Genomic DNA, 26,907 nt, shown 5'->3' with positions numbered 1-26,907 from the left:
TTAGTTTTTTCCATAAAATAAAAAACACATTTTTCATTTTTACAAATGACTTTATTGATTTGGGTATTTTGAGGATGTCGGCTATCTCCTGCTATGGGCTTTTAGTGGGTAGAGGCCAGGGGTGCTGCTAAACATCTTCCAATGCATGAGACAGCCCCACAGCAAAGAATTGTTTGGCTAAAATATCAGTAGTACCAGGAAACTTCGTAAACCACTTCTGACACATTCCATCAGTCACAGCACCTTCTCCGTACACTGCACAAATCTTTTTTTTTTTTGCATTGCAGTTGAGTTTTTATCTTTCTTGAAATAATAAAGCATAATATGCTAAAAATGTTGCATATCTACTTCCATCTTCAGTATTAAAATGGCTGCACAAAAATTCACCAATTTTGATTTTTTTAAATGCACACTGATATGACAGCTGTCACAGTACAATCTAACCAAATTGTTTTGAATGGAGTTAAAAACAAGCACAACTAGAGCTATCTATGGAAAATATGTAATGGACTTTCTGGCCAACCTAATACATTCCTAAAAACACCTTGTGCATAGAAATCAAAGTTTCCATCTTACAAACCCAATCTCAGCAGTCTTGAACAGAGCCCTTCAACCTTTCTCCCATGAGTTAGTTGGGATTCAATGTAACTGTCTGTCTCTAATATTAAGGTATCAATAGCTCCTCTGGGTAGGTTTACTTCATATGAAGATAGTCCAAGGTTAAAAAGGGGGTGGCCTCAGCAGTACCAGCAGACCAAAGGCTTTCTGCAGGTCAGCTACTGCTTCTGAAGAACCCTCAGTACCTGCAGAGTCCTGGGTACGTGGGACAAAGGTCTCCTTTTAGTGGACACTGAAAAGGACCTGTGGGTGCCTGCAGGTAACCCTCAGGACACCTGGGGGTGATTGACCCCTCAAAACATGCATGACCCCATTCGGGGGCTGTGGCACCCAGCATCACAAGGTAATCAGGGGAAGTGTATTCTGGCTTACATGTAGGAACACCCAGATGTAACGCACTGCAGGTGCCTGACATTTCACGTGAATTGGAAAAGGGAGAAAGGAGAGTTGCCAGGAAGTGCACGTGCTGCACACACCCTCAGTGTGCGTGCGCCCGGAGCCATGCCTGGCAGTGGAAAAGCTCGCTGCTGGGACAGGGTGGCTGTGACTTGCCCCCAACACCTGTATTCCTTCCTTAGCCAGAAAGCACAGATGGTCAGGTTTGTGGATGTCCCAGGAGCAAGTCACTGCTTGAAAGGGAGGTAAACTCTTGTTACCACGCTGTCCCATGAGCAGGTTTGGATCACACTGTGGCTCAGTTTCCTCATCTGTAAAATAAGACCTGCTCACCACACAGCTTATCCTCAGGAGGTGACCCTCCCACCCCCCAGCCCCTCACCTCGCCTCTGAGCTGGGGACTTTGTTCTGCCTGTGGGTAGAGCGGGGAGCTGGTGATGGAGGTCAGATGCTGCCCTCTGGTGGGAGCTCATGGTGTGCAGCCTGAACTGTTGCCACCAGGAGCTCGTCCTTGTGCTCGTGGCCGCCCTGCCTCGGGATGGACTGGCAGGTGTCAAACTGGCACAAGAACTACGGTGGTGATTTTCCTTTTTTTTTTGCTAAGTCGGGCAGGCTTTTCAGGAAATAGGAAGCTCTGTGTCTTCGCTGGCAAAGGTTTTGACTGCAGAGCCTCCCTCCTGTGCTCACGAGGGGCCGATTTCTACAGACACAGCCTTTGCTCCACTGTGGGGGGTGGCCCTGCGGCTGCAGCGGCAACCTCCCAAGTCCCACTGGCTCGCCCTGTGAGCATTGGCCATCTGCAGTTTCTGTTCAGTTGTATTCAGTCTCCTTTGTAAAACACAGCAAATAATACCAGCCAGTAATAGCGGTGCACAACTGTGTGTGTCCCATGAGCCGGTGCTGGGGCCCTGCTCTCAAGGAAGACCTAATCTCGTGTGGTGCACAAGCAGCTGTGTGACCAGACCAGGGGGAGGCTGTGCCTTCAACCAGTCTCTGTTCCTTTTTCCAGGTGTTTACATTTGCTGTTTGGAGCTCTAAATAAAGCTTTGTAGGACATAGGACACTGACTTGGGACATGTAAACAGTTATGAATTGGTTTTTGTTCTATTAATATGTTTTGGGAAAACTACTAAAAAGCAAGGTAAATGTATTTTGTATTCCTCTAAAATTTCTCACAGTTGTGTGATATCTTTTGAAGTGTATCAATAAAATTACAGTTTCTTTCTCAGAAATGTTACTTTTTACACTTTTTTAGACAGTATTTTTGCCGAATGCAGACTAGAACTTGATTTACTGTGATTTCTATTTTAACCAAAATGCTAGTGAGGGCCCCCGGGGAGCCTGTGGTGCTGACCACGGGCTGCCATGCGCCTCACAGTTCCCAGGCTCGGCTCTGCAGTGGGGGCCCCGGCGTGCATCCTGGGACTGAGCTGCCAGGCAAGCTGAGGCTGACCAAGGGGGTGGCAGTAGTCTTGGGAGAAGGGAGAGTAAGTTGTAAACATTTGTACTTTAGTATTTAAGAAATCCATTTCAAAGAAGCAGAAAGCCTGAACAGACCAATAACAACAAAAGAAATTGAACCAGTAATCAAAAAACTCCCAACACACAAAAGCCCAGGACCAGATGGTTTCACAGGAGAATTCTACAAAGCATTTAAGAGCTAACCCCTGTCCTTCACAGACTATTCCAAAAAATCCAAAAAGATGGGAGTCTCCCAAACTCTTTTAATGAGGCCAACATCATCCTAATTCCAAAACCAGATAAAGACACAACAAAGAAAATTTCAGGCCAATATCACTGATGAACATTGATGCTAAAATCCTCAACAAAATACTGGCAAACCTCATCCAACAATACATTAAAAAGATCATACACCATGACCAAGTGGGATTCATTCCAGGGATGCAAGGATGGTTCAATATTCGCAAGTCAGTAAATGTAATACATCACATAAACAAAAGCAAAGACAAAAACCACATGATTATATCAATTGATGCAGAAAAACCATTTGACAAGGTACAGCACCCATTCATGATAAAAACACTCGGCAAAGTGGGAATAGAGGGAGCATTCCTCAACATAATAAAGGCCATATATGAGAGACCTACAGCCAACATCATACTCAATGGCCAAAAATTAAAATCTTTTCCACTAAGATGAGGAACAAGACAAGGCTGTCCACTTTCACCACTTCTATTCAACATAGTACTGGAAGTTTTAGCCACAGCAATCAGACAAGAAAAAGAAATAAAAGGCATCCAAATTGGAAAGGAGGAAACAAAACTGTCACTGTTTGCAGATGACATGATAGTATACATAGAAAATCCTATAGACTCTACCAAAAAAACTGCTTGACCTAATAAATGAATTTGGCAAAACAGCGGGATACAAAGTCAATATCCAGAAATCAAAGGCATTTCTGTATACCAACAATGAAACAGCACAAGCAGAGATCAAGGAAAAAATCCCATTTGAAATAGCAAAAAGAAAAATATCTAGGAATAAACCTAACCAAAGAGGTAAAAGACCCGTATTCAGAAAACTATATAACACTCAGGAAAGAAATCAAGGAAGACACAAACAAATGGAAACATATACCGTGTTCATGGATTGGAAGAATTAATATCATCAAAATGTCCATACTACCCAAAGCAATTTACACATTCAATGCAATACCTATTAAAGTACCAATGGCATATTTCACAGACATAGAACAAACACTTCAAAAATTTATATGGAATTATAAACGACCCTGAATAGCTGCCGCAATTTTGAGAAAGAAGAGTAAAGTAGGAGGGATCACAATACCCAACACTAAACTATACTACAAGGCCACTGTAATCAAAACAGCCTGGTACTGGCATAAAAACAGGCACATAGACCAATGAAACAGAACAGAAAGCCCAGAAATAAACCCAAGTCTCTATGGTCAATGAATATTTGACAAAGGAGGCAGCAACATTAAATGGAATAAAAATAGCCTCTTCAACAAATGGTGTAGGGAGAACTGGACAGCTACGTGCAAAAAAATGAAACTCGAGCACCAACTTACACCATATACAAAAATAAATTCAAGGTGGATAAAAGACTTAAATATTAAACGGGACACCATTAAAGTCCTACAGGAGAACGTAGGTAGGAAAATCTCAGATATTTCATGCAGAAACTTTTTTACTGACTTGTCCCCTAGAGCAAGGGACATAAAGGAAAGAATAAACAAATGGGACCTCATCAAAATTAAAAGCTTCTGCACAGCTAAAGAAAACAGTATCAAAATTAAAAGAGAACCAACTGTATGGGAAAACCTATTTGCCAATGACACCTCAGACAAGGGTTTAATCTCCAAAATATATAAAGAACTTACACGACTGCACTCTAAGAAGACAAGGAATCCAATTAAAAAGTGGGCAAAGGACTTGAACAGACACTTCTCCAAGGAGGACATACAGAAAATCCAAAGACACATGAAACGATGTTCAATATCGCTAGCTATCAGAGAGATGCAGATTAAAACCACAATGAGATACCACTTCACACCAGTCAGAATGGCCATCATAAACAAAGCAACAAACAAGTGTTGGAGAGGTTGTGGAAAAAAGGGATCCCTAGTGCACTGTTGGTGGGACTGCAGACTGGTACAACCACTATGGAAAGCAGTATGGAACTTCCTCAGAAAACTAAAAATAGATCTGCCTTTTGACCCTGCAATTCCACTGCTGGGACTCTATCCTAAGAACACTAAAACATCAATACAAAAGAACCTTTGCACTCCAATGTTCATAGCAGCACAATTTACAAGAGCTAGATGCTGGAAGCAACCAAGATGCCCATTAGTGAATGAATGGATCAAAAAACTATGGTACATTTACACAATGGAATTCTATGCAGCAGAAAGAAAGAAGGAGCTCCTACCCTTTGCAACAGCTTGGATGGAGCTGGAAAACATTATGCTTAGTGAAACAAGCCAGGCAGTGAAAGACAAATACCATATGATCTCACCTTTAACAGGATCCTAAACAACAAAACAAAGAAACAAGCAAAATATAACCAAAGACACTGAAATACAGGTCAGGCTGACAGTGCTCACAGAAGAGAGTAGAGGGAATTTCAGGGGACAGCGGGAAGGGTTCACGGGAACAAACTTAAAGGACACATGGTCATAAGCTAAGGGGAGGGTGGTAATGGGAGGGAAGTGGGGAGGGGTGGGAGTGAAGTGGGGAGGGGTGGGAGGGGGGCTGGACTGGGAGTAAAAAGGAGAAAACTGTAATTGAACAATGATTAAAATAAAATTTTTTAAAAAATCCGTTTCAATGAAAGCACAAGTTTCACCAATTTTATGTAAAACATATGGATACCTTTTTGGTCACTGAGTTTAAAGAATGCCCTTTATTGAAGCATGTGTGACATGTTCCCGGTTGAAGGGTCGCCATCATGAAGGTGGGAGTTTCTACTCTGGCCCTCCTCTGGCCATCTGCCCTGGGTCAGCGACACCTCTGCCTGCTGACCTAGCAAACACCTGTTGCTTCTTCCACCTAGAGCCCCCACCCAGAGAACTAAGAATGTTTAAAGATACCAGTATTAAGACATCTGAATATATTTTTTCTTAAAAACATCAGAAAGAAATAACTACAAATATGGCTTACAAAAATAAATTGATCACAGCTAGGCCTTGGCTAAGGTGACCGAGTTACTCGGGAGCTTCTTCGGGCGGGACGACTTCCATCAGCATCTGGAGGTGCATGGTGATGGGCTCTGCAGCGGAAACCAATCAGAAGATGCAGTCAGGAGACTGAGTCGGTTTTGCCATGCTTACCGGCGCACGGTGACACTGCTGTCACTCTGTGTGGGTTCTGCTCACCCGCGCTTGGGGGACTCGGTGGCTGGAGGTGGACAGAACCCTCCAACCTGTCAGCTCCAGTGGTTTTGTTAAAGTACAGAGTTTATCATTCTGTTCACCTGCTTAATTCTCCCTTCTCAGTTCTTGAAGGGAGCAGCCTGGCTAAATGTTCTGAAGCTGGGAAGTAAGACATTCCATGGCAAGGAGGAGGTGGTGCAGGGGGACGAATGGAAATGGAAGGAAACTTGGGGTGGTGAGCACACAGTGCACAAATGTGTGTCATAGAACTGTACACCCAGAACCTGCACAATTTACCATTTTTATTAACCAATTTAACCCTAATAAATTCAATTAAAAAATAAAGGAATAGTGAGGAGAGGGGGGAAAGACATATTTTGTGCCTTTAAGTTCTAAGTCATCCTGGCAAGAGTCTATCAGTATGATCAAATCCAAGTTTGTTTTTATTTCAGAAGCATGGGGAAAAAATGGCTGTTTTTCTTACAGTAATACATTCTTGCCTTTCTACTGCAGTGTGTCTGCAATCCCTCCCTGGTGAAGGGTGAGATTACAGTAAGGAGGCCGGGGCAGGGTGAGCTGTGTCAGTAAAGGAGAACAGTTCTGGGTAGAAATGATAGAGCTGTCGGTTTGTATTGGGTTTCATTTTGTTCATCAGCATGAAGCAGACCCTCTCTCCCCTCTAACACCACTGTCAGGTGAGTGATGGTACCTGGTCACCCAGAGGAGGAAACCCAGGCCAACAGCCAGCCTGAAACTGGCCAGAGCTGGAGAAAGGCATCCTGGCCCTGCCGGCTCCATCTGAATCACGTCTCAGGCAACCCCACCGCCTGCCCACTGGGGTTGCTTTCCTCCCTCATGTGCCCACCTACATTGCGTGTATGTACGTGACCACATAGGACGCCTGAGGGCTGTACCTCCCTGCTCCTGACAAGCTGAAGGAGAAAGGGAGGGGCACACTTCTGATCATATTTGATATTAAGTGCCTGTTGTAAAGGTCCAGCCCAGTTCCTGCCCCCTGGGAACTCGCGGTTCAGGCAGGGAGACCAGGAAGCAGGCCTCCGGTCCCCGCTGGCCTGGCAAGGGTGCTGGGGCCTGGGAGGCCCCTGCGGCAGGGGGCGTCTGCCATAGAGAACCACACCTTGTGAACATCCTGCACACACCAGTGTGGTGCAGTCTCCTCGCTCTACCCTGGTACCACTGCTTGCCTTTTCAAAGAGAAACTGGCTGTGTAGCTGAATTCTTAAACAATTCTGTTAAAATAGATGAGGAACCAGGATTGCTGAGTGCAAAACAAAAGCCGTGGCCCTTGTCTCAACTCTGTCACTTTCTGGGTGTTTCCGGAGTGCTGCTGAGCCTCTCGGACGATGTCTGTGTATCAGGCAAAAGAAAGGGGTGCTCTGGAGACGGGGTGCCCAACAGTGAGCGTGAACTCACCGCTATTGAACTGTGTGCTTAAAAATGGTTAAGATGGTACATTTTATGTGTATTTCACAATTAAGAAAAAATGGTGCTTTCCCTTTCTGCTTGTTACAGTAATTGAGGAAACAGAGGAGGGGGCCCCAGGTGGACCCCAGAGGTGTCAAACTGAGGGGAGGGGTCACGTGTCCTCACAGAGAGGAAGTGCACTCTGCCAGCTGCCTGGGACCCTGCACAGGCTGCGGGGGAGGAGGGCAGGTGTGGCTGCAGGGGGCCTGTCTGTGCTTCACTGATGGCAGAGCCGCTCGCTGTTGATACTCACTTGAGATTTTCTGAGCCCATCCAAACTTGTAGTGGACAAAAAGGTAATAAAATATAATGCCACTCAGCATAAATATTGCACAGTAGAGGTACTCCCACGCGGGCTCACTGATGATCGGGGCCAACACCAAAACCACGGACACGAGAGTCACCAAGACTGGGATGAAGATGGGCACCTGGGGGCGGAGCAGCGGGGGGTCAGACCAGGCTGTGGGCAAGAGTTTTCTTTCATAAATTTCTTACTCAAAACCAAAACGCTGGTCCAGAAAGAAGAACTAACACACCCCATGCACCCCTCCTCCCATTTCAGTAACATAGAAGTAATGTGGCCAATCTTACTGCATCTACCTTGTTTCCATTTCCCTGGACTACAAAGAAAACGACAGACTTCATGTCATTTTGCCTATAACGTACTCAGTATACATCTTGTCCTGGATTTGTTGTGGGAATTTACCCTATACAATGTTTTAATTCTGGCTTTGCGTAGTAACTTGCTCCCCTCCCCCCGGTATTTCCTGTAAGCTGGTGGTTCCATCTGGAGGCAAGAACACTTGGTGGTGGGAGCTGGCCCTTCCCTTTTACCACTTCCAGAGGCACTGAATGAACGAGTGGTTGTCCCACTTCGGAGTCAGTCAGTGGGGGGCAGGAGCGGTGCTCAGTCTGCCTGGTCTGGATTCCCTGAGCCTCGCGGGGAGGTGGGAGGGAGGCCGAGCAGATGGCAGGTGTGACTGTGAGTGGTGGCCTGTGCAGGAATGGGTCTGGGGCCAGCATTCTGAGGTCCGCATCAGTCTATGAAAGTCTATGCTTGAGACATACGAGGACTGTCCCAACTGGTCACCTTGCTCAGGTTAGACAGACAGGTCATGGATATTCTTGATAACTTAGTAAATTAAGAGTTGTATGGCTGTGGGGATCATAAACTACATGAAATGAAGAGCAGACTCCACTGTACAACACGATATTCCAGAGAAGAGTCGAGTCAGGTTGGAGACAGCACACCCCTAGAATTATGAACAGCTGCCTCTAACTCGGTTCAAGAAAGCAAAGGCACTCACGACGTTTGGAGCACTAGACCCACCTTGATGGGCCTTTCCAGGTCTTTCCTCGTGAACCTCATTATGATCAGCCCCAGGATAGTCAAGCCATAAAACAACCATGCAGCAAAACTGAAGTAGTTGACCAACGAGTTTATGTCACCAGGGATGATGTAAATGGTGGCGATGATACCCTAGCAGAAAGAAGAGTGAATTCTTAGGCCATTGGTACATGAGAACGCCATCCTGATCATGTCACAGGAGACGGGAGAAGTGGTCCTCCTGGCAGGTGGACACTCCAGCGTGAAGGAGAGCTGCGTCCCGCGGGGCTGGGGCTCAGGCAGACTGGCTGGGACAGGCGTTCTCTGTGAGCCTGATGGAAACGGCTCGGAAGATTTGTGGCTCTAAAGCTGCAGTTTTAAGTGTGTGTATGTGTGTGTGTGTGTGTGTGTGGAGGGGATGGGGGTGGATATAAAGGTGTGTATATTGCACCAGCTTCCTAAGTATGAACTTTCCTTCCAGAGAGAGTTCATCCTGGGAAAGGGCCTTGGGCTCTGGAACTGAGGCCATCTGGGCGTGGTCTTGAACTACATTATCTGCACCTTGTAATTACCAGGGCCTTGTAATGCTGGGTATTTCCTCATCTTCAAAGGGAGTGGGTGGGCAGAGGACAGTGGTCCTCCTCTGTGGTGGCAGGAGGAGGAGTCTGGCCCTGAGGCTAGGTGGGCGGTCTGGGGGCACCCAAGGCAGTCGCACACAACTGAGGACTACCCCTCTTAGAAGCTCCAGTTAGAAGATGTCAAAGGGCCATCACTGCACAGGGATCCCACAACTTCTAAGTTATTGGACTGTAATGAGAAACTGTTGCCAGTGCCAACTTGTAAGACGCCGTGGTCGCCTTCCCTGTAAGTTTGTGCTTTGTTACAGGGACCTAGGGCACACATGTAAGACATTCAGAGGGGACTCACTTGGAACATTCGAACAGTGTCTCACAGATAAATTCAGAACAAGGAGCAGAGGTTAGGTAAATTGTTTGAATTGTCTCGGGCTTTTTTAATGCACTTGTTTCAGGTCCAGGATTAAGGGAACCTGGGTCATTTGTAACCACTGGGCTTAGCAATACAGGTTTGCTTCACCCCCCAAACTGAGGGACCCTCTGCCTGTAAGGGGTGCACTCATGGCGGAATTTGTACTCACATAAAAGATGATGGCTGGGGCTGGAGTCAGGCGCTTGACGCTGATGTAAGAGAGCACTTTAAGCATGTGGCCTTCCCGGCCTGCAACATACACAAGCCTGGAAAACACAGAAGTCAGTGGTGAGAGTGCAAGCTGCCGCACCGCCCCTGGGCCAGCTTGTCCTCAGCTTCACTGCCGAGGCCACAGAGAAAGCCTGAGCTGTGACCCTGGTGTATTCAGGTGGGAGTCTGGCCTCCGGAGGTGGGTGAACTATGGAGGAGTGAGTGAGTGAGGACTGCATCCCAGTGCAGCAGAGTCACCTAAGGCAGGGAAAGGGCAGTGTGGCTTGGGGAGGCCCTCTCAAGGAGGGTGTTGATACCTGAGCAGAGTTATGAAAGTTATGTAAGGAATAAATGTGAAAAGGAGTCCAGGACCTGTTGACCCCAGTGCTTGCAGCACCCGACAGGAGCAAGCACAGACGTGCCTTGCATTCTCTAAACCCAGCACTTGTGTAGTTTTAAAAAGGCAGGCAAGGAAGAGTAAGTTGGCAGCTGCAAAGAGCAGCCCAGTAGAACTGATGGTTCAGTCATCTGAAACTGTAAATGTTAGAGGAAAAAAAGGAAGAGCTAAATAATTTCCAAAAAATAGTTCCTGTAATTAAAATTTAATCAACAATGATAAATACAAGTGAAAAAGTGAATTGGAAGGTAGATCTAAGTATGAAGCAGAGAAATGGGAAACTGGACAGGAAGTTGAGAGGAAACAAGAAGAAGCTTGACTATGTTGAATGGGGCAAAGTAAATTCAGAGAAGAGCAGAGAGCTTTTACAGAGTTGACCAGCTGTGCCTTCAAACTGCACTCGGCTCTAGGAAAATAAAACATGCCAAACCAGATATAAATGTTACAGTAGGAGGAAACAGGAAAAAGTTAAAGCTACTGAGTTTAATAGACTACAAAATTAGGACAATCAGAACAATAGCAGACATGAGAAATCACTTTTTCAGTGATGGAGAAATGGATTCTCAGATTATAATTCTCTATAGCTAAACTATCATTCAAGACTGTTAGCAAAATAGCTCAGTTTCCTAGGAACTTCTGGCCAAGACGGAGGCACAGGTAGATACACTTTGCCTCCTCAAACAACCAAAAGGACAACAAATTTAAAAACAAAAACCAACCAGAACTGCCAGGAAACTGAACTGTATCGAACTCTGATGACCAAGGAGTTAAAGACAAAACATTCATCCAGACCTGTAGGAGGGGTGGAGATGGGCAACTGGGTGGAGAGGAGTCACAGCAAAGTAGCGGCTGGAGGACTGGGGTATGGGAGGCGTCAGCTGGAGGACCTGGTGGTCGTTGGCTGGTGGACCTAGCAGTCCCACATTTGAGTTCAGATAAACTGGGAGGAACAATTGGGGAGCGAGACAGACCACACAACCCAGGGTTCCAGGGTGGGGAAACAAAGCCTCAAAACCTCTGACTGAAAAAATCTGTGAGGGTTGTGGTGGCAGGAGAAACTCCCAGCCTCACAGGAAAGTTCACTGGAGAGACCAACTGGGTCCTAGAATGGACTGAAACCCACCAAACCAGGAATCAGCACCAGAAGGTCCCAATTTGCTTTTGGGTAACAGCGGAAGTGCTGGAAAATAGGCAGAGAGCTGAACAAGAGGCATTGATCCTTCTTGGGCCCCTCCCCCACATACAGCACCACAATGCAGCAACGTGGGTTGCCCCACCCTGGCAAATACCTAAGGCTCCACCCCTTACTATGTAACAGGCATGCCAAGACAAAAAAAAAAAAAAAAATGGCCCAAATGAAAGAACAGATCAGAGCTCCAGCAAAAAAACTAAGCAAAAAAGAGATAGCCAACCTATCAGATGCACAGTTCAAAACACTGGTAATCAGGATGCTCACAGAAATGGTTGAATTTGGTCACAAAACAGAAGAAAAACTGAAGGCTATGAAAAGTGAAATAAAGGAAAAGGTACAGGGACCGAACAGTGAAGGGGAGGAAACCGGGACTCAAATAAATGATTTATCTCAGAGGAAAAAATAAACATTCTACCAGAACGGAACGAAGGAACAAGAATTCGAAAACATGAGCAGAGGCTTAGGAACCTCCAGGGCACCTTTAAACATCCCAACATCCAAATCATAGGGGTGCCAAAAGGAGAAGAGGAAGAGCAAGAAATTGAAACTTATTTGAAAACATAATGAAGGAGAACTTCCCCAGTCTTGCAAAGGAAATAGACTTTCAGGAAATCCAGGAGGCTCAGAGAGCCCCAAAGAAGTTGGACCAAAGGAAGCACACACCAAGGCACATCATAATTACATTACCCAAGATGAAAGATAAGGAGAGAATCCTAAAAGCAGCAAGAGAAAAGCAGATGGTTACCTACAAAGGAGTTCTCATAAGACTGTCAGCTGACTTCTCAAAAGAGACCTTGCAGGCAAGAAGGGGCTGGGAAGAAGTATTCCAAGTCATGAAAGCAAGGACCTACATCAAAGATTGCTCTATACAGCAAAGCTTTCATTTAGAATGGAAGGGCAGATCAAGTGCTTCTCAGATAAGGTCAAGTTAAAAGAGTTCATCATTACCAAGCCCTTATAATATGAAATGTTAAAGGGATTTAGCTGAGAAACAGAAGATAAAAAATATGAATAGTAGTCCTGGCTGGCGTAGCTCAGTGGATTGAGTACTGGCTGCAAACCAAAGTGTCGCAGCTTCAATTCCCAGTCAGCATACATGCCTGGGTTGCAGGCCATGACCCCCAGCAACTGCACATTGATGTTTCTCTCTCTCTTTCTCCCTCCCTTCCTTCTCTAAAAATCAATAAATAAAATCTGTAAATTTAAAAAAAATATATGAACAGTAAAATGACAACATACAACTACCAACAACAGAACCTAAAGAAACAGAAACAAAAACAAAAACAAACTAAGCACACAATTAGAACAGGAACAGATTCACAGAAATAGAGCTCTTTGGAGGGTTATCAGCAGGGGGCAGGTAGAAAGAGGGAAAAGATACAGGGAATAAGAAGCATAATTGGTAGGCACAAAATAGACAGAGGGGGGTTAAGAATAGTATGGGAAATGGAGAAGCCAAAGAACTTATGTGTATGACCCATGGACATGAACTAAGGAGGCAGGGAATGCGAGTGGGTGGGGGTGTGCAGGGTAGAAGGGGAATAAAGGGGGGAAATGGGACAACTGTAATAGCATAATCAATAAAGTACATTTTAAAAAGACTTGGCAAACTAAATGTATTTTAGGTAAACAATAGCTCTGAGACATTTACCATTCTTCAGTCCTCATTGGAAACTACTAAAAAGTCTACAACACAAAAAGAAACTGAACTCAGCAGTTGTTGGTTGAAGAAACAATGCAAAGGAACAGCAGTAAAACACGTTGGTATGTAGATAAGTATTGGGTTTTTAATTTTTGACATGATAAACTTTTTGGAGGAATGGGTTTATGAACAGGGTGTAGCGGATACACTAGGCCATATGCCAGGGAGCAGGAAGAGGATTTTGATACTGTATTGGGTATTCACACTTAAGGGTAATTGCTGAAAGAGTAAAAATATAACTTCCACATCAGCAGAAGGAAAAATTAAAAATAATTTGATGGGTAACCAGGATAAGATTCTTGAAAAACCAAGAAAACCCATAGGACTGTGTTGGAAATTAATCCAGCCCCAGCAGTGGTAACACGCAGTGTGACTGGGTGCGCCTGGCATGGCTGCAGCCTCTCGGGCAGGGTTTGTTCACAGACACAAGACACAGGCCACAGCCCTCTGACAGTCACAGGTTGAAGACGAAAAGAATGGGACATGTTACCAAAAACAGCAGCCTAAAGATGGCAAATTGAGCAATATCAATATCAGACAAAAGGGCATTTAAGGCTAGGAGATGGAGAGCTTGCACTCAGAAAAGGGGACAGATAACCAAGAAGATACTACCAAAAAAAAAAAAGGGCAAAAGTTGACAAATCCATTAGCACAGCAAAAGAGTTCAACAGTCAAGTTACAACCTTGATAAAATGTAGAAGTTAATAAAATACATGTTATTTTCAAGATCATAGGAAACATTTACAAAAAATGCAGTAAGCCACAAGGGAAGTCTTAAAATTTATGAGGAAGCAATAACATAAACGTCACATACTCTGACTACAGTACAATAGAATTAGATGTCAGGAATACAAAGGCCAAAAAAGACCATCTGTTTAAAACTCCATATTGGAACTTTGAAAAATACAAACATTATGTTAATTCCCAGAACAGTGGGTGAAAGCGGCAGGGTAGGGGGTGGGGGCGGCACACAGACTCAAGATGGTGCTGTGAATTCCCTCTTTAAAGTCCAGCAGTTCTCCACAAACCGCTATATAAACTCCATGCACTAGAAATGCTATGGGACTTGTGGATCTGGACAAAACCATTGTGAGTGCACCGGGCATGCTGAACGGGTGGGGAGGAGACCGACACGGGAGCACCAGGCCTACCGGAGTTGACATTACTGAGGCTGCGGTGCGTGAGCATGCTCCAGCACAAGACCAGACCTGTCGGTGAAATGAAGAGAAGCTAGTACATTGGGGCAACAGTGGTGGCATTTCAAACCAACAGCAGGGAGGGTGGACTGTGTGGTAGGAAATCCTGGGAAACAGGTGAGTGTTTGCAGGGAGGCAGTGGGATTTGTACCTCACACCGAAATACATTACAGACCCTGGCTGAGCAGCTCAGTTGGTGAGAGTGTCGTCTCACCATGCCAAGCTTTGGGGTTCAATTCTTAGTAAAGGGCACATATGAAAGTCAGCCAATGAGTACAGATGTAAGTGGAACAACAAATAGATGTCCCTCCCTCTCCTTTCCTCTCTCTCTCTCTCAAATCAATAAGTAAAAATTTTAAAGAATACATATTCCAGATTGATCAGAGGGCTAGAGTAAAATGCAGGAAGAAAACACAGGTGGGCGGTCTCAAAAGGGAGGTGGAAGTTCTGTCTGTGTGTGAGAGAGAACAGAAGCCATGAAACAAAGACCTTAGATTTGACCCCATAAAAATTATATCCAACATAATCCAATATAGCATGAGTCCCAGTCCAACCCCCAATCTGCACAGGTACAGAGCTATACAGAATTAACTCAGTAAAAGTTAAACCTATAAAACCTCTAGGATAAAACAGAAGAGAAAATACTCGTGACCTTGGGTTAGGCAAAGATTCTTAGATATGACACATAAAACAATTAATAACTGGACTTTGTCAAAAACAAAACTATTGCTGTTTCAAAAACATCATTAAGAAAATGAGAGGACAGCCTTGGCTGATGTGGCTCAGTGGATTGAGTGCTAGCCTTTGAACCAAAGGGTCGGCTATTTGATTCCCAGTCAAGGCACCTGCCTGGGTTGAAGGCCAGGTCCCCAGTAGGGGGTGCACAAGAAGCATTGATGTTTTTCTCCCTCTCTCCCTCCCTCCCTTCTCCTCTCTCTAAAGATAAATACAAATAAAATCTTTAAAAACATAAATAAAGTCTAAAAACAAAAAGAAAATGAGAAAACAGGTCATAGACTGGGAGATAATATGTGCAAATCAGATTACCTGAGAAAGGACTTGTACCCAGAATATATGAAGAGCTTTTACAATTCAATAACAAGATGACAAGCAGCCAAATTTAAAAAGTGTACAAAACATTTGGGTAGATGTTGCACCAGAAGATACATGAGTGGATAATAAGCACATGAAACAAAGCTCAGGATCATTAATCACTAGGGAAAGCTAACCTAAAACTGAATGACATACAAACACCCACTAGAATGACTACCATCAAAAAGACAACACCAAGTGTGGGTGAGGGCGTGGAAAAACTGGAACTTCCATGCTTATAGAAATTAGCTTATAGAAATTACTTACAGAAATTAAAAAGTAACAACCACTTGGAAAACAGTTAAGCAGTTTCTTTAAAACTTAATCATAAAGTTACTGTATGGCCCAGCAATTCCATTCCAAGGAATCTACTGGACAGAAATGAAAACGTTAAGTTCACACAATGACATACAAATACTCATAGCAGCCTTACTCATGATACCCCAAACTGGAACAGTTCAAATGTCCCCAGAATGGACAAAGGGACAAACCAAACAGTGTGTCCATGCAACGGAACACTCTTCAGCAATTAAAAATACTGAACTGAGACATGCTGCAACATAGATGAAGCTCAGGAACAACACGCTGGGTGAAGGAAGCCAGATGAGAACCACGTACTGTTCGGTTCTGTGCAGATGAAGCGTCTACAGCCCCAGACACACGAGCAGACCCCAGGTCCCCTGGAGCTGCAGGTGGGAGTGGGGGTCTCTGCAGTTAGGCAGGAGGGGACTTCTTGGGGTGACAGAAATGTTCTAGAATTGGATAGTGATGATGTTTGCTCAGCTTCAAAACTTACTAACATCATTGAATCATGAAATTGCACAGTGAATTTTACGATATTTACACCTCCATAGAGCTTTCAAAATTGTGTTTCTATGTACTAGCCACAAACTATCAGAAACTGAACTTTTTACATTAAAAACACAATAGCATCAAAAATATGAAATATCTGAGGTAAGTCTGACAAAATATGTGTGCAAACTGCATACTGAAAACTACTAAAAAATTTTTTTGAAAGAAATTAAAAAAAGACTCAAATAAATGGAGAGACAGTCCATGACTGGAAGGATCAATACTTTGGAGATGGCAGTCTTCTCCGAGCTGGTGCATACGTGCAATGTAGTTCTGATCGAAATTCCTGAAGGCTTTTTTTCTTTCAAGAATGTGACTGCTGACTCTAAAACTCACGTAGAAATGCAAAGAATCTAGAATAGCCAACACGCTTGCAGGAACGGCCCTGCCTGTACTCTGATACAGCTTTAGAAAATAACCTCTGGCATGTAATTCATTTTTTAAAGTGTTGAACCTTGGCAATTTCACGTTCAGAAATACATCCACTCGCTCCCTGGCAGGGGGGGCTCGGTTGGTTGGAGCGTCGTCCCCTACACCAGAAGGCTGCAGGAGACTCGATTCCTGGTCAGAGCACACACCTAGGTTGTGGGTTGGATCACTGGTTGGGGCACGTAGGGGAGGTAACGTACTGTTTTTCCTTTCTCACAGTGATGTTATTCATTCTCTCTCTCTCTCTCGTTCTCTATCTAAAATCAATGAACATATCCTTAAATGAGAATTTTTTAAAAATGCTATATATACATATATATCTCCACTCAGAGTGTTGGACACCTGGGCAAAGATGTGTTCAAGAATGCCCCCTGCAACTTACAAATGGCCAGTGAAAAGATGCTCAACATCACTAGTCATCAGAGAAATGCAAATTCAAACCCCACCCACCAGAATAGTTATCATCATAAAAATCAACAAGTGTTGGTGAGGATGTGGAGAAAAGGAAACCCTTGCACACTATTGGTGGGATTGCAAATTGGTACGGCCACTATGGAAAAAATATGGAGGTGCCTCAAAAAAATTTAAAATATAACTTTCATATAAATACTTCTGGGTATTTATTTGAAGCAATCCAAACAGTAACTCAAAAATATATACACATCCCTATGTTCATTTCAGTGTTGTTTACAATACCCAAGATATGGAAGCAACCTAAGTGTTCATCGACAGAAGAATGGATAAAGATGTTGTACATAAATACAGTGGAATATACTTGGCCATAAAAAGAATGGAATATTGCCATTTGCAACAACAAGGATGGACCTAGAGGGGATTGTGCTGAGTGAAATAAGTCTGACAGAGAAAGACAATTGCCATAAAGTTTCATGTCTACGTGGAATCTAAGGAACAAAATAAACAAACAGAACAGAAATAGACTCACGGATACAGAGAACATTTTGATTGCCTAATGGGAGATGGTTGAGGGGCTGGGTGGAAAAGGTGAAGGGATTAAGAAGTACAAATCGGTGCTTACAGAATAGTCACAGGGATGTGAAATGCAGCACAAGGAATATAGTCAGTAACGTTGTAGTCAGTGTGTGTGGCGCCTGGCGGGGACTAGACTTATCCGGGAGCACTGTAAGTTACATACATGTCTAACCACTATGCTGTGTGCCTCAAACTGATATAATATTGAATCCAACTTTAACTGAAAAACTTTTTTAATTAGAAAAAGTAAGGAATCCCCTGGAGCAGTGTGTATGAAAACAACCTCCACCTAGCCCAGGAGTGAGAGTCATGCTAAACTACGCTAGAAAGTAGAATACAGCCCTGACTGGTGTGGCTCAGTGGGTTGGGTGTCATCTCACAAACCAAAAGGTCGCCAGTTCAATTCCTGGTCCGGGCACATGCCTGGGTTGTGGGCCAGGTCCTGAGCTGGGGGCATGCAAAAGGCAACCACACATTGATGTTTCTCTCCTTCTCTTTCTCCTTCCCTTGCCCTCTGTCTAAAAATAAATAAATAAAATCCTTTTTTAAAAAAGTAGAATATAGACCACGTGTTAACTCTCTCTAGCCCAGGAGGATCAAGTGGGTTGGTGGGGGTGGCAAACTGACTGTTTGTGCTGCAAAGACAGAGTTTGGGCCTGCAAACCTAAAATAGTAATTATCTGGGCCTTTCAGGAAAAGTCTGCCAATCCTGGTCTACACTGTGTGCATGTTAACAAGAGATGATGACCAAGAAATATCACTCGGTGAAAAAAAGGCCAAGGTGAAGGTACTACACATGAGCCAGTGCCTCTCCCAGCCTGTGTCACCAAACTCTGCCTAGTGCTCGAGTCTGTCACCCACTAAGGGGAGCCAAGGGCCTCTCTTCAGTGGGGCCAGCCATGTCCAAGGCTCGTGTGCCAAACTGTCCGTGCTTGTCGCTCCCTGCCCTGGACTCAGGCCTCCTGCTGGTGCGGAGGGGTTCAGCCCATACAGCCCTAAGGATGTTGGCTCTGAGTCTTGTGCTCCTCAACTGTCAAGTCAGCTCTGGCGGCCCATCCCCAGGGGTGAGTGCTGGAGGTCCTACCTGCCCGCAGTGAAGCAGCTCCCGTTAGCAGCGCCGATGGTTGAAAATGCCACAAACAGAGGAACGACCCAAGAGGCTGGATAGAGGACACGGTCACCGTAGGTCTGGGGAGAGAAACGGAGGAGCCCTGAGAGTCTGGCGTGGGCCCCTGGGAGCCGTGGGTCCCCGGAGAGCTGCTGTGCTGTCCCAGAGGGCCCGGCCCCCACCCTTGGGTGGGGGAGGTGGCCTCTGACCCCTTCTGCTGAGGAAAAGTTAGGGAGACAGTGGGGCCTCTTTTCTCCTGTTCAGAGCATCTCAGTGTCTTTTGATGGGAACAGAATCTCTCCTCTGCCTCTCCCTGTCATCATTCCTTGTCACCTCCATATCCCTTAGACACCCTGGCCTCTCACTGCCTTGGCCCCTCACTCAGAATGACCTTGTCCTCCCTCCCAGCTCAGGAGGGGTGAACACGCCTCCCCATGCTCCCCAGCCTGGTCACCCAGTTGTCCAGTTCCCGGCTGGCTCCCTGTCCTGCCCCACCTCTAAGAGTCCCCAGCACACAGGCCCCACCCACCTTTTCCACCACCCCTCACACCCCTCACACCCCTCCATCCCCTCCCTCTCGTCCTCCATTCCCTTTTACCCAACTCAAGGCCCACCATTCCTTACTGTGAGTCCCTTCTTCAGCAACTCCCTTGCACTTCCTCCCCCTCACACTCATCTGTCAAAGCCCTCTCCTCACCCTAGGCCACTGCTGGGCCCAAAAGGGAACCTCCAGGCAGGCTGCTTGGCAGCCTTTAGCCTCAGGCGGGTCTTTGGTGCCTCCCTCACCTGTTTGTTCTCCCGCCCTCCCCGACTCCTAGCCCGTGAAGTCCCTCCTCCCCTGCGAGGGTCTTGCCTTGCTTGTCCCCCTCCCACCCAGGCCAGAGCTCTCACCACGGCCACCGCCTGCGACTGCAGGAGCTCCGTGGTCGTCATCACAGCGAAGTAGGAAACGTTCATGAGGATGTAGCACCCTGTCACCAGCGGGATCCCGATGATGATAGCCTGGGGCAGGTTCCTGGGAGGGGCGGGAGCCCAGGGAGCCAGACTCAGACCCCAGCATCCCTTGAGCGACCCGCGAGATTGTTGCCCTGGTTCAGCCTTTTCTTCCCACTGCCCCGGCCAGCACTCCCTCTGCTCCCTCCGCTGGGCTGGGGTCGCAGCCGATGGTCCCCAGGCCCACCAGCAGGGCCTTTGTGGAGCAGCACAGCCCAGCGGCACATGTGAAATCTTCACAGTAGGAAGAACTCTCTCTCTGCATCCCAGGCAGTAAAACTGTATTGTTGATAAGCCACATCAGCCAGAGATGACCTTGGAGATCTTCCTTGGCCTCCACAACCATTCCACCACCCAAACCAAACGGAGCTCCGCCCACAGGGAGCCACTGAGTGTCTGGGATGGGCCTGGGCAACCGAGGGCACCCCTTCGTGCTGAGAGGAGAGAGATGGCTTGCCTGTCCATGGCCTCCCGCCCTGACTCGGCTTTCTCACCTGAAAGGGTTTCTAAGTTCTTCTGTGATGTAGTTGAGTTGATTCCTAGACAAACAAAAGTAACATGAGTCACGTAATTTGCTAAGATTGTGAAACACAAAATAATAAATGTCGGCCTCATTTAAGATTCTCCACCATAGGGAAACTCTCCTGCAGGAATTCTGTGGAATTTTCCTCTTTTTCTAAATCCTCACTCAGGGATGTGTTTTTATGGACTCTAGAGAGAGAAGAAGTGGGGGAGAGGGAGAAAACCACTGATGTGAGAGAGAAACATGGATCTGTTGCCTCTGCACGTGCCCAACCGGGGGTGGTCCCCACACGGAGGAACCTGCCCTGACCAGGACTTGAACCCACAGCCTCTGCGTGTACAGGGGCAGTGCTCCAGCCAACCGAGCCTCCCAGCCAGGGCTCTGTGGTAACTTCTTTCAGAGACGGCCCCAGCGACGCTAGGGCTGTGGTCCCTCAGCAGGCCTTTACCCTCCATGGCAACCACATGGGTCTTCAAGAACTACTGGCAGTAACGCATCCCCACAGTTCTTTGAAAAACTGGAAACTTTTTTGAAAAGAAAATGAATGCTGTGGATGCTTTGCATGAGGGAGAGACCAGCTGTCATGGACGGCCACACTCCTTCCTCCAAGGTCATGAGCAGAGTCTCACTGACTAAACCTTGTATTTTCAAGGGGGAAATAGAAGTGCTGCTGAATATGCTCGCCCTTCAAGGGCCTGGGCTGCTCTGACAGCCCCGCTGGGCTGAGCCTGTGTGTTTCTGCAGAGGCTCCTGGCCCTGGGGGCCCCACACTGGCTGCTCCCAGACACGACGTCAAGGGCTACTGCCACAAGGGGCAGGTGCTCGGTGTGTCTGGGCCAGAACAGAACAGAAGGGTGAGGGGTGCGGTGCTGAAAAGGGAGACCCAAAGGTGAATTTTAGGGTCCCACCAAACCCCAGAAAGGAGCAGTCCTTGCTTCCCACACAGCTGCAGGTAAGAAAGCCCAAAGGCCCCACAGCCGACTCCGGCGTGCCTTACCATCCGTCGTACGCCCAGAGTCCATTGTAAAACGCCAGACTGATGGCTCCCACAGACAGCTTTGTGCCCTCAAAAGAATTTTCAAAATTCTTTGTGTTTCCTGTAAGTAAGCCAGAAAGTAAACAGGGGTTGTCGGCAGGCCCGAGAGGCACTTGGCATCAGCTCCATGTGAAAGAAGATTTATGACCTCAGGTTACTGAACAAACTCTGAAAAGTTGGGAAAGTAAAGATTCTTTCTGTTGAGTTTTTGCCTTAGGGGCATGCTTAGCAGTGAGACCTCCAGAGGAAAAGCAGGCCTGTGTGTGTGGCGGTCACCCCACCACCACCACCAAAGGTCACCTTGGGCCAGGAGAACAAGTCCGCTGATGATGATGATGGCCACGATCACAAGCTTGGCCGCGGTGAACACGTTCTGGACGTAGCTGCCTAGCCGCACGCTCAGCGAGTTCACCATAGTGATGAGTACTGGGGGGGGGGGCACATTCTGTGTCAGGGGTTCCATATCTCCATGCTTAGGGCTCCTTTCTATGCCCTCAACCTCCCCTCACAATGATCTTGCAAATCTGAGGGCAATGGAGAAGCAGGCAGACCCCAGCCAAGAGCTGCCCGGGACAGCCTGCACCCCTCTCCCAGACAGCTCCCACAGGTGAAGAGCCCAGATGACAAAGGGCAACAGGCTTTGGTCCAAAGCCAGATGCTGCCCCGTTTCTTGCCCTCCCCAGGCCCACTTGGCCAGTTTCTGGATGTGCCGGAGCCGAAGCCGGAGCACCCCACCTCAGGACTTCTCTGACCTCTGCCCAGGGTTTCGGGCTTGGGCACTCACAGATGGCAGCGGCAGCCAGGCATTTAACAACAACTTCGGGAGGTTTGCACCCCGCGTAGAAGGGAGCAGTAGCGTACTCCGAAAAGCTGAGGCAGATGATGGCAAAGGATGAGGGCTTTATGATGAACAAGCTGGTCCAGGAGAAGAGATAGGCAGGGATGGGACCAAAAGCCTCCATGAGGTAAGGGTATTCGCCCCCCGACTTGGTGATCATTGTACCAAGCTCCGCAAAGCACAGAGCACCTGAAACACAGACAGAGGGGCCCCAGGCCCCTGGTGAGGCATCGCCTGGGTGACAGAGCCCTCCTCCCCCCAGGGGTTTGGCCAGGGCCCTGCTCACAGGGGCCCCCCATAGTGCTCTTTCATCAGATCACGCTGGACTCCAGCCATCGGGCATTTCGGCACCGCCTGACTCATACCTGTTGCGCACCAGTATTGAAAGGGACCCCGCAGCAGTGAGGCCAGGCATAGGACTGTACCCCGGACCCATGTGCCACAGGAGACTTGGCCAGGGAGACTTATTACCCAGGGTTGCAAGGATCCCACATGCCGCCCATATGATGAGACAGGGCCCCACGGCTCCTGTGTTGCTGAGCACAGCCTTGGGGGAGATGAAGATCCCAGAGCCGATGATGGTGCCCACGATAATGCAGATGCCACTGAGCAGGCCCACCTTGGGTGTGGAGGAAGGAGAGGAGAGTTAATGCCCCACCAATCCAGTTCAGACGGCCAGTCCCAGCCCCCTCCCTCCCTCCCTCCCTCCATCGGGTCTGCCAGCACAGCCCCAAGTGAAGCCCTTTCCAGGCACTTCACCCAGTGCTGTTGCCGGAGTAACACCAGGGTGCTGCTCCTGGGCCTTTGCTCACACTGAGTGCATGAACCCTCACAACAGCCTCGTGAGTCAGGAACACCATGTCATACCCATTTCACAGAAGAGAAAATGGAGCCCCCAGAGAGGTTACGTTCCTGCCCAGGGTTTTGTGGCCAGTGTGGGTAGATCTGGCTCAGTTCCCATGCTCCTACACTGCCCTCACTGTCCTGGACGGAGGGGCTCAGAGGGTAAAGGCTGCTCAGGAAACAATAGCAACAGGAAAGGCTGTAGGGACTAGGAAGTACCAAGTGGCAATCCCTTACAAAGTAGTCATGCGGATGTCGATAGTACTGTAAAAATTATACGTGGTGGCAGGTAGGTGTGGGAACCACCAGGGGATCACTTGGTAAATTACATAAAGGTCTAACGTCTATGCTATATACACCAGAAACTAACATAAAATAAAGCTGAATGTCAACTGTAATTGACACATAAATCTTTTAAAAAAGAAAAGCTCCATGGGCATGCCTGGTAGCTGGGCAGAGCAGAACAGAGCTTCTCCCCCAGAGCTAATAGTGAGACCCGGACTTGGGGTCCCCGCCTGGGGCATCACGGGTGGGACGAGAGGTGAGCGGTGGAAGCCTCAGGGACAGAAACCTCGGGGGCTGTGAACTTCCTCTGGTGCTTCCAACCAAGAAGAAACACAGTTTTATTCCATTCGCGCGAGGCTGGAGAACAGGCAACGCTAATCTGCAGGGATGGAATTTAGGGGGAGGGGCAGCCGAGAAATGGCAGGAAGGAATTTTCTGGGGGGATACGTTTGTCCAAACTCATCAAACTGAACACTGAAGATCACATTCCACTGTGTGTGAATTATACAGGAATCAAGTAAGAAAAACACCCTTTTTAAAGGAAGAAAATGTCTGATTCAGACCCCCTACTTTTAACGTCTGCCCTCAGAAGCCGCCAGCCCATTCCTGGAGCCCGAGGTGAACCTGCTTTTGTTTGCCTGTCTGGGCAGAGGCTGGGCTCAGGGTTAGAGCCCAGAGAACAGAGCTTGCCACAGGGGACACCCACGATCAAAGGAGCGGCCCCAGGGAGCAGCGTCAGCTTCCCTCCTCTGATAGCGGGGCGCTTACCGATACCTCGGGCCCCCCAGAACCCACCTCCTGCTGAGGTCTGCGTTCACCCCAAGTGCCTGCTTTAGGACTCAGCTCAGTTGTGCTCTTTCCATGGCCCCAAGGGAGGCGCTTGCTGCCTATGGGCGGACTCCGGGGGACCCTGGGTCCCAGGACAACGCTCAGTCAGGCCACGCCACCCCCATCAATCCCCAGACCCCTCCTCTGTCCCGTGTGCTGCCGCGAGTGGGAGATCCCGGAGCCTCTGCCAGCCTCCCAGCGCTCCGCCGGCTCCTCCCGCGCTGGCGGCCATCCCCTACGGGGCACCCACATCAGCGTCACCGCCCCACTAGACTCACTCAGCAGGAGCGGGAGTTTCTTATCGCTGGAGCTACTCAAACATAAGCGGGACAGCTATGTGGTGAAGACGCCACAGAGGGGACTCAAACATCACAAGGTTCTCTGCGAACGTCCCTGCAGGGGACTCTGGGCTTTGCAAACGCCAGCACCCCAGGCTTGCCAGTGCACAGAAGCACACATACACTGACTTCACAAGAATATGCTGAGCTCACTGGTAAGAGAGAAGGAAGTGAAGCGCAGAAAAACATGCTCATTTAGAGATGTACTTTACAAATCGGAGGTCAGCAGGGACTTCACGGGGCGAGGGTGGGGAGGGGGTCGGGGGTCTCCCCGTTAACACGCCCCGCCCCTCCTCAGAGGGGCCTGCCCAGAAGGACCACCTTACCTCCTTTTGGAGACTTGTGGTCTTGGGTTCGTTACTCTGGGTGGACTTCTGGTCCTCTCTCCTTTTTCTCAGGCTTGTCTCCTCCATTTTCTCCTCCTGCCAGGTCTAGGAGGCTGCAAGGAGGGCATTGATTCAGCAAATGCTCCAGCAGACAGGACGCAAACGGGAGCTCCGCGAGAGCTCTTCTCTGCTAAGCACTGGGTTGTGGGAACTGACTGCAAAAGCACATTATCAGCTACCGTTTTAGGAAAGTACAGATGTTGACCCATCAGGGATAATTTGCTCAGTCCCAGGAATAACAATGTTTCATGGTGCTGCTCAGGCCTCAGGACCAGGGCTCCTGGGAGGTCAGACGCCTGCGCCTCTGGGCTCCTAGTCCTCAGCAATGACACGCTTGGAAAGTCTTTCTACCTCCATGGCCCAGCTTCACTTTTTGTCCAAAGTACTGTATGTATGTAATAGGAAAAGTTCTGCAGCATCCTTAGTAGAACCAAGTTTGAGGAAGGAATGCTTTTCTCATTCCTTCCCACAGTTAAGGCACCTCACACATAACACATCCATGATGTAGATGTTTTTCATTGAGTGGTGCAAGGAATGAAAAAAATTGCTGAGGAAAACCAGTCCCAGGCTTCCCTAGTTGATGGTCCTGTCCTGTGCTCCTTTTCTAAGTGAAGTCCCTTTCCAGTCCCCGGCCAGGAAAGGGGTGAGCCGCCCATCGCCCATTGGCCTTACCTGCTTCCTGGCTGTGCAGAGACTCCCCAGGGACTGGCCCGTGTGCAGGAGCACCTGTGTCTGCTCAGTCGTGCCCTGGGAATGGCCATGTCTTGTGCCCAGGAGTGGAGGAAGCCAGAAGGTACAGAGGTCAACAAAGGTAATTATTAAACACTTTTATTTTTAAAGCAATGAAGCTTGGACACACCACAAGAAAAGGGGAGGTTCGGGCAAGACAATTTCTCTCCAGAGACATTTTTGTTTTGTTCATTTGTGTCTAGATCAAGTTTTTTCCTTAATTGGATTCCCCCAAAGTAGCTACATCCCGTAAGAAGAAATCGCTCCAAAGACTGGAATGAGAGGAAATAAACTTTGGAACCAACTCTTTTATTGCCTTACTAGGCCATATTTACAGCTCCAGTCAGGCAGCACAGACAAACCACGGGGCTTGTAACTCATCCCCTGGAACAGATGTTTTCTGCCCTACTCAGGACTTTTCTCCTGGAGGCCTCCTCGCTCTAACAAACTGGCCAGAGTATGGCAAGTCCTTGTCACTCACATCTGCCAGCGCCTGGGTTTGGGCACCACCTGGAGCCGCAACAGAGTTTGGCACGTGCAGACCAGGCAGTGCGGCCTCCTGCAGGGCCCTGCCGCTTGCGCCTGCACCCGCAACTGTGGCTGCGCCGGTTTGGTCCAATGGTGCTGCTGTTCCAGCAGCCCGACCCTGTGGTCACAGCTGCGGAATAGGAAGGGGCTCAAAACGTCATCAGCTCCACAGTCTCACTTACCTAATGGGGCAACTAAGGTCCTGATAGGGAAAGAGGCACATTTAGGCCACAGAGCTCTGGCCCTGGACCCATAAGTCTGGCTCTCTCGCTCTCTCTCTCTCAGAGAGGAGGCAGAGGTGTTCCCGCTGTGCCTGCAGCTGGGAGCAGACCCACCCCTCCTCAACAGAGGTGATTCTGCAGGCAGCTATGCTCCCCTTAGGTCAGATAAGGCCTTCCTCTGGGAGGGAGGGCCCAGCCTGAAGCATCGCTGCTGCTGCTGTCCTCGCAGCCGCCTCCTGGGCAGTTGGGCACTGGGGTACGTTTAACAGCATTCAGAATATCCAGATGAGACCAAAGGTCACAGGACGGAGCTAAGTCTCTGGGGAGTATTTAGGGGGCATTTTGGGGCAGGCTGATCTAACAGAAGGGCAGATTTCTCAAGGCTGGCTCCGAAAGCCATCTGGAGAATGTGGGGACACTTGCTGTCTCTGATTGAGAAATGTGTTGCTTGCCCCCTGAGTGAGGCCACGCCTGCTCAGTGAGCAGGCTCCTCTGCCCACTGAGGCCAGAGCGCCCAGCAGAG

General features: G+C 47.9%; 1 protein-coding gene across 2 annotated transcripts; it reads right to left on the bottom strand.

The window, feature by feature from the left end:
• Positions 1–1,016: 1,016 nt before the first annotated feature.
• On the bottom strand, positions 1,017–25,095 carry SLC7A9 (solute carrier family 7 member 9). 2 transcript variants are annotated; one of them, XM_036012246.1, is made up of 13 exons: positions 24,847–24,933; positions 22,698–22,845; positions 22,173–22,415; positions 21,689–21,814; positions 21,350–21,449; positions 20,324–20,368; positions 19,728–19,851; positions 18,813–18,916; positions 9,838–9,934; positions 8,685–8,834; positions 7,608–7,782; positions 5,658–5,766; positions 1,017–1,325 (listed from the first exon to the last, which is right to left on the bottom strand). In XM_036012246.1, the coding sequence occupies exons 1-12, from the start codon at positions 24,931–24,933 to the stop codon at positions 5,702–5,704; spliced, it is 1,464 nt and encodes a 487-aa protein (XP_035868139.1). In that variant the 3' UTR covers positions 1,017–1,325; positions 5,658–5,701. The 2 variants fall into 2 exon arrangements, with proteins under 2 accessions (XP_035868139.1, XP_028386031.1); XM_028530230.2 differs by lacking the exon at positions 1,017–1,325 and having other exon boundaries at positions 5,377–5,766; positions 24,847–25,095.
• Positions 25,096–26,907: the final 1,812 nt, after the last annotated feature.

The sequence above is a fragment of the Phyllostomus discolor genome, chromosome 12 (genome assembly GCF_004126475.2).
Source record: "Phyllostomus discolor isolate MPI-MPIP mPhyDis1 chromosome 12, mPhyDis1.pri.v3, whole genome shotgun sequence".
In the NCBI taxonomy this organism is placed as follows: Eukaryota; Metazoa; Chordata; class Mammalia; order Chiroptera; family Phyllostomidae; genus Phyllostomus; species Phyllostomus discolor.
Note: the sequence above shows the minus strand (reverse complement) of the source record. Positions and strands in the feature narration are given on the sequence as shown.